This window comes from Sciurus carolinensis, chromosome 7 (assembly GCF_902686445.1).
Source record: "Sciurus carolinensis chromosome 7, mSciCar1.2, whole genome shotgun sequence".
NCBI classification, from domain to species: domain Eukaryota; kingdom Metazoa; phylum Chordata; class Mammalia; order Rodentia; family Sciuridae; genus Sciurus; species Sciurus carolinensis.
Window position 1 is genome coordinate 138,721,486 of NC_062219.1, and position 15,493 is coordinate 138,736,978.

The window sequence follows — 15,493 nt, forward strand, 5'->3', positions numbered from 1 at the left end:
TTAACAAGTCCTCCAGGTGATTCTGATGAATGCTTATGTTTGAGAGTTAGAGCTCTAAAAAATCAAGCATAAGAGAAAATAAAAAATCCAAGAATACAAAATCAAATAAAAATATTAATTAAAACTGAGTGGAAAATATCAGTATGAATTCGTGATTTTAAAAAGATTTGTATCTGAAACAAGAAGCCCAATATTAATGACATCCCTAGAGCCCAGGTTTTAGTTTCTAGTACCATTCAGGTCTTCAAAGACACCTCCATGTCTTGAGCAGACAAGTACAGATCAGGATTTCCAGTAGGTAACCAGTCATTTGAAGGTCAAAAGGTTAAGACTGGAGGCAGTTCAAAAGGGATCCAAACAGTCAAAAACTAATAATCTGAGTTTAAGTACATGGTTGACGGAAACGTACAGACTTCATGAAAATGCAAGTTTATATACAGCAATTTAAAGAAGAGAGAAAATGAGAAAAACTTCCTGTCACTGTTTAGGTGGTTTTTACAATAACTCTTTACTTTGAATATTATTTAAAGAGAAGGTTTTATCCTGCCTTTCCAGTGGAAACTTGTGACAAGAGTTTCAGCTGATGAAAGGGCTACTTTATAAAAGTTTAGCAATTAGTAAAAACAGAAGAAATTACAAATGAAAATCATCAATTCTACCTCTTGTGTGACACACTGCTGATTTATGCAAGAATTATAAACTGGTAGTGAGCAGTTTAGAGAACTGGACATCTCTATGATGTCAAAATAACACTACACAGTTAACTTCCAATCTGCAGAGGAAAGACCTAATCTCTTCAAGAAAGATCATGAGGATGGCACCCTGCGCTTACACTCACTTTAGCATCACTCAGGGTGGGGAAATCAGATGCCATGTTTTGACATAAGACTCAGGAAGAACTGCTTATGAGCTAAAAATGATTCCGTTAAACCTAACCAAACCTAATATTATTTAGCTACCAGCTTCCACAAATTTTAGCTAAAAGATGCTAGGAGAAAATAATGAGACAACGCGGGAAGGCAGGGCTTCTCAAAGCCTCTTTCCTCAGTATGACCTGGCAACACCGCATTGCCTGGGAGCTTGTCAGGCACAGGAAAGCTGGGGCCCCACCCTGGAGTTACTGAGTCCAGGTCTGCCTCCACACAAGACTTCCCAGAGATATGTACACAGTTTGAGAAGCACTATTCTTTTTTTTTTTTTCGGTCCTGGGGATTGAATCCAGGGCCTTGTACTTGCGAGGCAGGCACTCTACCAACTGAGCTATATCCCCAGCCCGAGAAGCACTTTTCTATGAACAAGTGATCCACCACTTGAGCTGTTATAAATTTAAAAGGACATAAACAGATTTAACAACCAATGCAATTCATCATCCTGAACTGAAAACAAACCAACAACAATAACAAAAATTGTAAAGGATATTTGAATTAAGTGAAGAAATCTCAACACAAACTGGTATTATATGAAATAAAATAGTTCTTGAAAAGTGATATTTCATCAGATAGTGACATGCACGTACAGTTCATCTATTCAAGAGGTAGTGACAGGAGGATCACTTAAGTTCAAGAATTCAAGGCCCGCCTGGGTAATACAGCGAGACTCTATCTCAAAAAAGTAAATAATTTCAACCATCTTTGAGTATTATGTCTCATTGGGGAAATACATGAATGAAATAAACCTACTTTGCCTACTTCCTGGCAACTACCTCTTTTGAGAGCAATTTTCTCATCAGTATATATATATATATATATATATATATATATATATATATATGTAACAGCTTTCTCACCTTGCAGTTAAAATGACACATGAGCAGAAAGCACCCAATGTAGTTAAATCCTTTCCTTCATCAAGTCCTCCCCTGATTCTAACTGGATCCCTTTTCCTGTTAAGTTACCCATATTATTCATTCTCATGTATAATCATGACTATTCAAATATTTCACACATGTACTTTATTTCATTAAGTAAAAATGTAAATCACTGAAACAGGAATATTCTAAACATACACTTTTATCATTCAGCACCTGAATGATAATAAACAGTATTATAACAGCAAATACTCAATATTGCCAAATGAAAATATTTGAATTTTGCTTCATAGGGCAATAATTCTTGGCTTTTAAATTCATGGAATATGTTCAGGAGAAAGGTAGAATGAAATCAATTTCCCAATCTATTGTAATATATATATATTTTTTGAGGGGTGGGCTCCACAGCTGTTTCTATGTCTTTTAGCAGTTTTTTGTTGTTGTTGTTTTTCCCAGTACCGGGGATAGACCCAGGGCCTTGCACATGCACGGCAAGTGCTCTACCACTAAGCTGCCCAGGCTGGTCTTGAATATGCGATCCTCTTGCCTCAGGCTTCCAAATAACGGGGATTATAGGCATGCACTACCATACCCAACAACTTTAGTTTTTAATTATAACTTTTTTATTTTTTAAAAAAGGAGATAGTTAATTCTGCTATAAGACTTTTAGAATTTAACTATTTTTAAAAACTGTGTATTTGAAATATAAGGACTTCATAAGTAAATCCGATGCACTATAAATAGGTTATGGTCTCTACTTCAAGCTATATACTGAGTGTCACAATGACACTCCTTATACAAATTATTTACTCCTACAACTGAGCTACCACCTATGCTATCATTTCCCAATGTCTCCAAATCCTGACTCACTTGTGCAACTTTTAAACACTTTCAGGAGTTTCCAAGGATCTTCCCACTCAACATGTCTTTTTTTTTTTTTTTTTCGTGTTTCCCGGGGATTAAACACAGGACCTTGTGTATTTGTGTATGCCAATCAAACACACTATCACTGAGCCACACCTCCAAACCCCTAACCAACACACCTAATCCAAATTCATCCCTGCTCATTCTATGTGTTCTGTCTGCTTCCTCGGATTATGGAACATTAATGGTATCCCCATGTATCCAGCGGCCTAAGTTCAGAGTGCTCTTTCACTCCTTCCCACAGCATCCCCCCAAAAAAAAAAAAAAAAAAAAAATCATCAAAAGCCCTAATTTCTCCACTTCTGCACCATCTTTCAGGACTTCTGCCTCACTTTAGGCCCTAATGATATCTCCTGTGCATTCCTGAAATCATCAACTGGCATCCCTGCTTCCAATAATTCCTACATGCCAGCTATCCTCCACAAAAGCTATTATAAATTCTTTTTAAAACATAAAAATGTTACTCCTCTAAAGAGTCCGATGGCTCCTTTTACCCAGAAGATAGTTCAAAAGTACTTTGCATAGCACAAAAAACCTTGAAGAGTCCTTCTCCAACTGTTCAAGTCTCCAGTCAAAGGTCAACTGTTCCTGGGAGTGATTTCCTACTTTCCTAGAAGATCTGCAAAGCTCTCATTACTTTGTACCCACTTTTATTAAAGTACCTGTCAAACAGTAATTATATTTTGAATAGAGAGCTAGCTCACAGAAAGTCATAGGGAAAACCGTTCAATTTTTAAAACCAAGAAGTGCTTGAATACCAATTCAAAGGGAAAAAAACAAAGAACTAAAAACTAAAGTCAGTAAATGCATGTGTAAAGAAGCTGAACCTCATTCTTTAAAAAAATGTAAAGAACACTAAGATACCACCTTATATGATAAATTTAAACATTCCTAATATTTAATACTTAAGAATGAGAACACACTCCTGAAAATATAAATTAGCACTAACTTTTGGGATGGAAATGGGACATTTTCCACAAAAATTAAAAATGCATATAATCTAAGACCTACTGATTCTATATTCAAGGAGTCATCATATGAATTTATACATAAGGGTATTTAGTATAGCATTATTTGTAAGAGTGAAAAACCATTTGTGTTGAATACTCACAAAGAAACTGATGTACAGAAAATACCCACAATACATATGTAAACTTAACACCAATCATTTGTTGAAAATGGGATTTGTAAAGCCAGTTGATGTTTTCAATACTGTACAACTTAAAATTATGCAATGAGGCTATACTGCTTTATAATAAATGCTTTTTAAAAAAAGTTCATCAACTGGAGTAAAAAAAAAATCCTACATTAAATACTGATATTTTGGGTTGGGGATATAGCTCAGTTGGTAGAGTGCTTGCCTTACAAGCAAAAGGTCCTGGGTTCAATCCTCAGCACTACAAAAAAATAAATAAATAAATAAATTGATATTTTAACAAACTTCCTATGTAATAATACAAGATAGATATGTTAGGTAAACGATCAGGTAATATTTTAGGTTTAGGGAGTGATTTTTCCAATAAAATTTAGTTCTATTACTCATTAAATTTGCTGTAAAGCATTCATATGCTATACAAGAGCCCCCAAAACTCTAGCAAACACTATTAGAAAAATTAATTGCCTCACCTCTTCTACTCTGCACTGAAGCAACAGGAAAGAAAAGAGACAGAAAAAAGATTAGGAATGTAAAGAATTCACATATTTGTAAGTAAACTGCAGGTTTGGAGGCATTTCTAGATGAAAGCATAAAAAAATACTACAAACAGAATAAATGTTCAAAGTCTTCATTAATCATTGTTATAGATTCTACACAAATGGAAAAGATGAATGCTAAAAAGTACTGACCACGTATTTTTTGCTAAATCTAAGATATTTAATTTCCATTTAAGAGAAAAACTTCTCACCAAGTTATTAAGACTACTTACTGATTTGATTCAAAGTTTCTTGAGGAATCCAACTCATGTCAACATCATTCTGACTTGATGTACCCATTTCTACTTTCTGTATGGGTCTCTTGCGCTAAGAGAAATAAATATGTATTTTAAAAGAGTTCCATTATTCTAATTTTTAAAACACAATAAAAAATTCAATCTGATATCTCAGTAAATAAATTATGCTCTTTACCAGAGTTAAAACACTACTCTTAACACAAATGTTTCATCCACTAGAAGAGTAAAGTCATGTCTAGCATTAATATAAAGAATTAACTGGATAGAGTGGTGCATGGCTATAATCCCCACCACTTGGGAAGCTCGAGATCAACTCAGCAAATTATTGAGACCCTGTCTCAAAATAAAAAGGTAAAAAGGATTGGGAGAAGTAGCTCAGTGTCAAAGTGCCACTGGGTTCAATTTTCAGTACTACAAAAAATAACAATAAAAAAGACCTTTTATCTTTGCTATAAAACTTCATATTATACCACTGGTGGACAAATAAGAACATCTACTCATACAATGATTTTCTTTCCACTTAGGAATCAAAATCATAATCAAAGAATAAATTTCTGGCCAATAAAATTCAGAATAATTACTCAAAAGCTGCAAATAGAGAGCCTGACATTGTAAGCTAGATACAACTAAACAAGCAAAATTCATTATCTATATAAGCAGAATTATTTGTTTAGATCATAAATTAGATTCTAAATACAAAGACTAAAAAATGGATTTGTTTAAATGAAAAAGCAAACCAAATATGTAAATGTATAGCAAAATTCCAACTGTTATGAAATCAAGACAAAGATAGTCATAAACAATCTCAAAATGGAGAGTAACTGTTTGGGATCTAAAGGATTATATAACAGTATTTGACACATTTTATGGAATACATTCCCACTAGAACAGTATGGGTTTTTCTTTCTGTGGGGTGGAAAGAAGCAAGACAGTGAGTGAGGGAGGGAGGGAAAGGGGGAGAGGATGAGGGCAGTGAAGATGTGATGGAGGAGTTAGTCACCAAGTCCTGAGAGAACCATGACTGTGGCAGGTACGTTAGTGTTACCACTTAATCAAGTAGATGTTTGACCAATAGGACAAACACAGTCAAATTCATTCTTTTTCAAATGAAAGGACTCATTCACTAAGAATGATCCCTATAATTAAGAATAATGAAGTAAATATAAAAAGCTGGATGGATTACAGATAAAACAGCATGAAAAAGTGTAAGTATATGTAACAAATCTTTCTGAATTTGAGGAATTAAAAATTCTAGTGTTAAAATAACATCCAGGTGCAGTGGCACATATTTGTAATTCCAGTTAATCAGAGGCTGAGGCAGGAGGATGTCAAGTTCAAGGCCATCCTCAGCAAGCAAGATCCTTTCTCAATAAAAAATAAGAAAGGGTTAGGGATGTAGATCAGTAGTAGAGCACCCCTGAGTTCAATCTCCAGTATTGGGAGGAAAAAAAAAAGAAAAGACAGGTACAGAGGTCACACTGGAGGATGTAGACAAAGGACACTAATTGTATGCATGTCTCAAAGTTTCAACAAATTCAAGTCACATATCCAGGGTTTCATCTTTGGGTTTCATTTTTAAAAGGTACAATGAAGCTGTAAGTCTAGAAACCTATAGTGAGAGTAATAAGTCATGAAGTACTAGATCTAGCTTAACTTTAGTGCTGTAACAATTTTTAAAGAATGGCTCTAAGAGTTGTTCAAATTACCTTTCTAGATTCTAGGAGTTGATGAAGGCCAACAACAACCAGAAGTCCAAGACCAGCAAGGAACATATACATAAAGATTCTGGCATAAAAGGAAAAAACACATACTGGCTTTAATTCGTAAGAAATAACACTGCTAATTACAACTATAATTCTCAACATTTCATAATTTTAGATTATTCTGTATAACCGGATTTAAAAATTACTTTAGGTCAACATGTGTAAGAACTAAGAAATGATTCACATTTTTCAAGATAAAATCTAATTTACAAAAATTAGTAATTTTAGAGGCATATAACTCGGCTTTAGGCTAATGATCAGTTTGAGAGCACTGAGTACAAAAGAATTTAGGACAGAAAGTCAATTACTACTTTTTAAAGGATTTTCTGTCAGCTTGAATCATCCTACCTAGCTTGGTATTATACATACAAGAATCACATACAGTATGGATCTGCGTAGTAAAGATTTCACCAAATCTGTATACCTCATTCCATTTTGACCATTTAAAACAATACTGTGAAATCAGAACATGCCCTTTAGTCCTACCCTGAGAGATCAGTTCTATAACTTTCACTTACGTTTCTCCATCTAACCCATCCTCCCTTTCAATAACTGTAACAGTTTGATTGAAGACAGCATCTTGGAATACATTGCCCTGTTTAAAGAATAAATTAAAAAAAAAATTACAAAAATCTGAAATGCACTGAAGAAAGGAACTCTTTTTATATAAGATTTCTTAAAACTGATACCCTAACAAATTTCATATATCTTTCCCATCACGTAGAAGGAAATTTAACAAAGTCATACACTTGCATTATTCAATGTCAGGGACTCAACATTATGATGTTAATTTATCCCATAAAATAAATGTGTCTCAAACTTTGTTAAAATTATACTCCACTTTCTTTGAGGAGTGGGGAGGTAGCATGTAGAACCAAAGGAGAGTAAATATGAGATAAAACTTGCAGAAAGAAACAAAACTCATACAGCATTCTGATACCTGTAGTCTGAGTTTGCTTGCAATCCTCCGACATGGAAGGATGCATGAAAATGTACAACAGTAGCTGCAGTGGCAGGTCATACAGACCTAAACAAGAGTCAAATTTATGTTCTTTTTTTTTGTTTTTTTTTGCAGTACTGGGGATCGAACTCAGGATCTTGTGCTTGCAAGGCAAGCACTCTACCAGCTGAGCTATCTCCTCAGCCCAAATTTATGTTCTAAACTGACAATGGGCTGAAAACCAATTCCTTCATAATAAATGAGTTGCTGATTTTCAGTATCAAAATATTTGCCTGTATGGTCTTGAAGAAATCAATGGGACATAGACAGTTGTTCTCAATGTTTAACGCTCTACATTTTCAAATCCACCACTTATTGATAAATAGTAATTATGTAAATTTTATTTCAAGGTATTTCAATGTGTTTTATGAGAACAATCCCACAAATCAGAATATATTGATAAAAATAGCACTCAAAATGGAACTAAAACTACTCATTAGTTCTATTTGAAAATAAGAATGAAACTACATAACTACATAACTCTAAAGTTGAGGGAACTTAATATCATATTTTGAAAATATAAAGTATGAAAAAACTTTCCTACTTTCTACTAAATAACTCTAAAAATGAAAAATTTAATTGTAAGTACAAGAAATTTAACTCAGAAATAAACATGTTAATACTAGGGTGATGAAAACCACGAACAACTTCCAAGAAAAAACACTTTGAAAAGGAAATCGTTTAGATGTGTTCTCCTCTGAAGAATAGGTATCACCAAGAGGTCAACTGCCGAAAGTAAAAGTTTAGTGGATTCTCTCGTTCAGTCACTGGATATACATTAAAAAAAAAAATCATAAAACATCAAAGCTTATATAAGGACATTTGGTTCTCATAAATTAAAGTCAACCCATAAACCTGCTGCTATATTGTTTTTATAAGCCAGATGTAGTGGTGCACACCTATAATCTGAGTGACTGGGGAGGCTGAGGCAGGAGGACTGCAAGTTTGAGAGCAGCCTCAGCAATTTAGTGTTTCAAAAATAAAAAAGACTGGGGATGTAACTCAGTGATAAAACATCCTTAGACTCAATCTCTAGTACCAAGAAGAAAGAAAAGAAGAGAAGAGAACACAAGAGAGGAGAGGAGAGGAGAGAAAAGAGAGAAAGAAATCAAAATAAAAAAGGGATGGGGACATAGCTTGATCAATGGTAAAGTGCCCTGAGTTGAGTTCAATCTCCTATATTACCCACTCCCCACCCCGCAGAGAGCTGGTTTTATTTAATCTGAGCATATAAAATGATGGAAAAACAGTTACAAAAAGTCTAGAAGTGGTAAAATGGGCAAAAAAACAGGCAACAGCAGGAGCAAATTACATATATTAACATCTAAATAAGCAGTAGACTCTGTGTGGCGTATGTTCCTTTTCCTTTTAAGATCCAGTTCAAGTCACTTCCACACTGAGGCAACAGCACCTAATCACACAGATAGCTCTAGTGTGGATCACTTAGCAGTTTCATTGCTGTTTTCAACCACCTCTCCCTGAATTATAAACTTGAAGACGTGTGCAATTTACATTTACATCCTTGGTGCCTATCAAGGTTTCAACGACAAAACAGGCGCTTGTATTAAAAAATGTTTAACAATGTCAATTATCCCCAGCAATCTCTAACCTTAAAAAAAAAATTTAAAATTTAAAATGGTTTAGAAGGCCTTACATTCAAATCTTTGTAGTTCAGATTGATGACCAGACCAAAGGGTCGTCCACCCATGGGTTCTGCTGGAATGAAGGAGTACTCAAAAGTGGCCTGTCTCTGGGGTGGCACTACAGTGTTCAGAGGAAGAGCTGTGAAATTCTGGATATAAAACTGGTAGTCCTGAGGATAACGAAATGAGGCATCTAGGGATTCGACAATAAAATCTTCTGTACCCTTGTTTGTAAAGCCTACCAAGAACTTCACTATGTTATTTGCTGGAAAATCTGAGAAACAAGAGAGACAAGGAAATTAGAACATATTCAGAGTAAAAAATGCAACACAGACATTACTAATGGACTCTGGCACACTTTTCTGCCAAATGTGAACTTGGTTTCAGACTCCTTTTCAAGAGAGCATTCCAGTCACATACTAACTAGTAACTGACTGGAGCTAGGTATATGCTGAAACTCTTTTGTCTACACTCGGGCACTCCAACTTAGGGGCTGAACTAAGCATCTCAACTTCAGATAACATGCAAATTCTGTGCTCTAAGAAAAAGATGGGCCCTTTTGGCACAATACTTCTTATACAAAAGATGATGATGAAAAAGACCAAATATTGCACCGATGCATCCCCGACCCAAATAAAAACAAGTTTGGCATTCAAAAATTCCTATATCTGAATTGAAACTAGCAATTTTGTATTACCTTCTCCTTTCACAAATAGGATAGTTGTATCTGCACTTGGTGATGCTTCAGGTTCACCAGATACATCTTCTTCCTCTTTATCTTCTGCCTAAGATAAAGACATTAAAAAGGCATTACTATGAGATTTTTTTTTTAAAAAGATCACTTAAATGTGGAGAATTCAACAGATTTGGGAAAATATTACTTCTTCATGGCTTTGTCAGTATTAGTGGTATGAATGCCACTGTATCTCATCAGTTAAATTAAACTTCTAGAACAGTGCATCTAAATATACATACCAATTCCCTGGGAATCTGGCAGATTTGATTCAGGGTCTAGAGTGAATCCTGATATTCTGCATTTCTAACAAAAGCATCTAGGAGATGCCAAATAGCAAATACAGCTTTGCAAACCATAAAATCCCTCTTGAAAATGCTCAAGGTTTGAAAGTGGTAACAGAAAATAAATGAACAAGCAAGGCAGCATCTGTCCTGGAGCCAAATTTTGCCCACCCCTGTTCAAGGATCTTGTTAAAAGTCTACAACGATTTCCACTCTGATTTCTGATTAACAGGAAGAATTCCCCATAAGAATCAGCCACATAATTTGGAAGAAATGTTTTAAAGAGCGAGCCAGGTGTGGTGGCACAAGCCTGTAATCCCAGTGACTTGGGAGGCTGAGAAAGGAGGTGCACAAGTTCAAGGCCAGCCTCAGCAGCTTAGTGAGATCTTATTTCAAAGTGAAAAATAAAAAGGTCTGGGGATGTAGCTCAGTGATAAAGCACCTCTGGGTTAACCTTCCAGTGCAAAAAAAAAAGAGAGAGAGAGAAGAGAAGGAGTAAGTGATCAAAGATCTCATTGGGGTGATAGAAATATTCTAAAACGAGCTGTCTTGCAGAACTTGGTAAATTTACTAAAAATCAAATTGTATACTTTAAATGGGATTTTATAATAAACTGTATATCAATGAAAATGTGAACAAACTTGACATTTAAAATGTTAAACCTCAGAGAAGCATCATCTCTCCAGTTGAATAATCATAAACTGAGATGCTTATAGGTGCCATTGTTCACTAGCACTGAACATTTTATATATGTAAAATACTTTTCTCCCACAAATAAGACTTCTAACAGACAAAGACCGTATTATACTTTTAAAATTCTCCAGACCCAGTCCATATAACAGAAGGCAATAAAACCTTTCAATGACTGAGAAACTGTATTATATTTTAAATATCCTTAATGATACCATTCATTTACTAAAGTTTTTACTTTTGGGAAAAGAGACTCTCAAGAAGGGCTCTAAGAGACAGCAGTGGGCCACACACCCCTGTGGTCCCAGCTAGATAGGAGGCTGAGATAGGAGAATTGTTTGAGTCCAGGAATTTAACACCAGCCTGAGCAAAATAGCAAGACCCATCTCAGGGAAAAAAACAAAAAAGACCCTCAAGTAGGAAAAGATCAGAGAAAGGAAGGCTAGAACCCAAAACTGTAGGAATAAAGTGGAAAGAGTTACCTGAAAAAAAAAAAACTGAGAGAAATCATATCAAAGATTTGATTAATGGGTTGTAGAATTAAATGAAATGGAAGAAGTAACAAGACAACAGCTCAAATTACTGGAGTCTATCAAAACAGGAAATATGAAGAAGGATGGATGGATGATTCAGTGTTGACTTCCTTTGTGGACATAAAATTTCAGGTACTTAATGCAGCACCCAGATACTGTTATCCTGTGAAGAGATGGAAATATAGGTATGGTGCTCAATAAAGCAGGAAGCTAGAAAGTCACTAACATAGAGTGGTAGTGGTTAAAACCATAGGTTTCACCAACATTAAGGGAGTAAGCAGAGAATGAGAAGGTAATAGAAAGATGAAAAAGCAGAAGCTGGTAAAGGAACACACACACACACACACACACATTTTTTTTTTAACTTATGGGCACAGGGGTGCTGGCCTATAATCTCAGCGACTTGGGAAGGCTGAGGCAGGAGGATTGTGTGTTCAAAGTCAGCCTCAGCAACTTCCCTAAGCAACTTAGTAAGAACCTGTGTCTAATGAAAATATAAAAAAGGTCTGAGGATGTAGCTCAGTGGTAGACTACTCCTGGGTTCAATCCCCAGTACCAAAAGGAAAAACAAAACTATGTAAAACATCTATTCTTCACAATAGGACAGCAGTCCCAAAGAGGAAATGAAATTATCTAGAAGCAAGTTGCAATGATCATGATTCCAGCCTGCCATTCTGTTTTACTATAATTATACAGTAAAAAATTTCATGGCTGGACAACTAAGAGATCCTCTCTAACTCCCTTAGTTTTTACAGAACATATTTTACATATTATTATCATCTGTTCATTACCTCCTCCCACCAAGACAACATACACACTGCCCAAGAACATGAATTATGAGAGAAAATATCTCATCTGTCCAACCCAGCATCCAGAATAGCAAACACTCACTACATGAGACTCGATGACTGCTTGTTGAATGAAAGAAAGAAAATAAGCAAGAGAAAACTGAGACCCAAAAAGAGAAGCTGCAGGGTAAACACAATGGACCCAAACCTGTCAACTCCCGGTCCAGTGGCAGTCCCACTATACCACTAGCCTCCTAAACTCATGCCTGTCTGTATGATCTTGAATCATTCTTTAAATGCATCATGTCTCCTTCCCTACTCAATATACATGCTCTATCCTCAATGACTAGCTCCTATTCTCCCAACTTCAATCCACTTTGATCAATAATAAAACCACCTAAAGGACAAACTTTGTATTAAACAGTATATAACACTAACCAAATCTGTGGGTTCATCTTCTTCTACCTCAGCTTCATCATCTTCATCTTCAATTATTGAATCTTCTACTGTTTCTTCATCTTCTGTAAGATCCTGAGCCACTGCTAATGAGCCTAATAAAATACAAAGTAAGCAGTTGACCTTTATCTGGAATACCCCCCCTTTTTTTTAAATATCAGGTATAAGCAACAGAATGTTCACACTGGAGTAACTCAGTTTCCCATGCCACTTGAATGAGGAATAATTACATTGCACCTAAAAAATACTTGTATTATTTTACTAGTAGTTCTAACAACTGCTTGTTAATTTTAATGGGAAATACTGTTTAATTTTAAAAGTATCCAACAGTTGGACTGTAGAAACCAAAGATCCCCGGAATCCCAAATAAAGAACTTCAAGTGATTTGGTTAAGCGAATAAACAAATAAATTTGATACAAAAGTAGGAAACTCCCCTAAATTTAATCCCTGTCATTAATCATATAGAATAAAAAAAGGAAAACCACTTAGGTCTGAAAGAAAACAACATTCTCAATATCTAGACAAGAAACATTAGAGCTGACAACAGCTGAAACTCTTAGAATCTGATAGCAAGTAACTCAAAGTGACTAATACCTGTATCCTATCCATGGTAAAAACTAGCTTGCACAAAACACATTGTTTAGTAAAAACATACTGGAAACTTCAGGACTGAGAGCAAATAAAGAGTCCACTTATTTTTGCATATGGATACAAACATATTTTAAGATACTTTTTAAACAGCATAAGCAAAGTTATGTATAATCATAATGCCAAGAAATTATAAATCACTTTTGTAGGCAAAAGTGTTCTAAGTCACAATATATTTCTGGCAAGACCCTCAAAAGCATTTCTAAGTTCCTGCAACTCTTCCAACTCTTCTCAGAAAGAATGATGATGTGGCATTCAGAAGAGGGGGAAAAAATGTGGGAAGAGAAGCATGTGCAAAGCCCAGGAGAAACTGTATATATTAAATTACTAAGCATTCAAGTTTTTTCACTTCTTTTGAGTTCTTACTGCTAACAAGAACCAAAATGGTACATTCCTAAATTTACAAGTCATTTTCAGTAAAAAAAGAAAAAAAAAAAAAAAAAAACCAAAACCTCTCTGGCCATAGTAATTTAGTTATACAAGCCACTAAATAGAAACCAGTCACTTCACTCTTCTTTGCCAAACAGCTTGTGGGCGCTGGTCATTATCATTCATTAGGCCACACAGACAGCTTAAATTTATGGAATGAAATTCTAGTAACCACTTAGACTAATTCTTTCACTTTACAAGTTAGAAAACCGAAGTTCATGATACCAGGGCAAGAAGCCAAGGTTCCACATTTTAAGTTTTTTTCACCCAAGGTTAACTGTTGGAATGAATAAACCTATGCAAAAAAAAAAAAAAAAAAAAAAAAAAAAGGTAAGGCTCCAAGTCCACTTCCCCGATCCCCAGTACAATACGTTATTTCCAATCAAAAAAAGTGGTTACAGACAGACAACCCGCAGGGATTCTCCAGAGCACAGGCAGACAATTTGGGTGAGGATGGGAGTTTTTCGGAAATCAAGCCTCCCGATAACACACAGGAATCTGATGCCGATATGCGAAGACAGAAGACCAGAAAAAGATGCTCTAGCAGCATGGGTGTGCAGAAAACAGGAGTTTCAGCAAATGAATTAAGGCGGACTCCTAGCGTGGCAGCTAAAAGACACGTCAGCCCAGAGAGCGAGAGGATGGGGGTGGAGCGGCGCCGGAGGCGGCCGAAAGAAATAAAGCGGGGCTGCCTGCAGCCCTCTCCAGCACAGCGGAGCCCGCTGCCTCCTAGCCTGCGGCTCGGGCCGCGGACCCTCCAGCTCTGGTCACCTCTGCAAGGCGCAGGTCCGGGCCGGAGGAGCAAGGTTGCTCCGGCACGGCCCTCCGCGCGGAACGGACCAAGGCTTCGGCGGGGTGTGAGCTCCGCACGCGCGCCGGCCGCCTACCACGAGCCGGGGGTTGGGGAGCAAGGGGAGAGGCTGGGGAGGTGGACGCGGTCCCCGGGAGCCGCAGCACCGCCGCCTCCAACTTCAAACTTGTCGTAGCTGGCGTCTCCTTGACGGCCAACCCCGCAGCCCACTCCCCTCGCCTCACCTCCCGGGCCGCCTCGGAGCAAAACGGTGGCGGGGAATACCAGCAAGAGAAGCAGAAGCAGGCGGGGGAGGAGTCTCATGGCGCGGCCGGTCCAGTGTCCAGTCCCCGTCCGCGAGTGCTCTCGGCGGCTCCGGCGGTAATGGCGTTACTCTTCATCCGGGCTCCGTCAGGGGAGGGGCGGAGCACGTAATACGCACGGGCCTTCGCCACGCCCCTATCTTGACTGCCTAACGTCGCCGACGTGGCTGCCCGATACCGAGAGGCGGGGAATACCGGCCGCCCGCGGAGTCACGTGGCCGGTTGCCTGCTCCTCAGGTTCCCGCGAGATTTAGCCGCCCGCGGTAGTTATGGCGGCCCCCCTGCGGTTTAACCAGGCCTGGGATCTCAATTAGTCAGTGCATAATTATTTGAATGAAGATTCGCTTGCTGCGCGGCACGAAAAGGATTTTGCATAATTTTATGTAACGGTGATGTAGGAACATGAACTGCCTATGTGGCATTTAAAAATAAAGGAAAATAACATTGTTCAAAAAGAATTAATAAAAATACACAGTGGAAAAATCTGTCCCCTATGTGCCCACAGCTTCTCCTATCGTTAAATAATGACAGTTATGGGCTGGGGAGATAGCTCAGTCAGTGGAGTGCTTGTCTTGCAAGCACTAAGGCCCTGGTTCGATCCCCAGCACCGTAAAAAATAATAATAATAATGACAGTTATGAAGTTTTCTTATGTGACATTCTAAAGTTACAATAAATTACTTAGAAAAGTGCCTGGCACGTAGTAAGCATTCAGTAACTTATAATGGGTACA

At 37.2% G+C, this 15,493-nt stretch overlaps 1 protein-coding gene across 3 annotated transcripts in view; it reads right to left on the bottom strand.

The window, feature by feature from the left end:
• The window catches only part of Ssr1 (signal sequence receptor subunit 1), a 33,809-nt gene extending 18,957 nt beyond the window's left edge, over positions 1–14,852 (bottom strand). For all 3 annotated transcript variants that reach the window (XR_007109378.1, XM_047557437.1, XM_047557438.1), the window contains exons 1-7: positions 14,684–14,852; positions 12,553–12,665; positions 9,784–9,871; positions 9,098–9,360; positions 6,962–7,038; positions 6,387–6,465; positions 4,657–4,750 (exon numbers count right to left, since the gene is read on the bottom strand). Coding sequence is in view for 2 of the 3 variants with exons in the window: in XM_047557437.1 (XP_047413393.1) it covers positions 4,657–4,750; positions 6,387–6,465; positions 6,962–7,038; positions 9,098–9,360; positions 9,784–9,871; positions 12,553–12,665; positions 14,684–14,762 (793 nt within the window). In the remaining variant the exon portion in view is untranslated. The remainder of the gene's footprint in view (positions 1–4,656; positions 4,751–6,386; positions 6,466–6,961; positions 7,039–9,097; positions 9,361–9,783; positions 9,872–12,552; positions 12,666–14,683) is intronic.
• Positions 14,853–15,493: the final 641 nt, after the last annotated feature.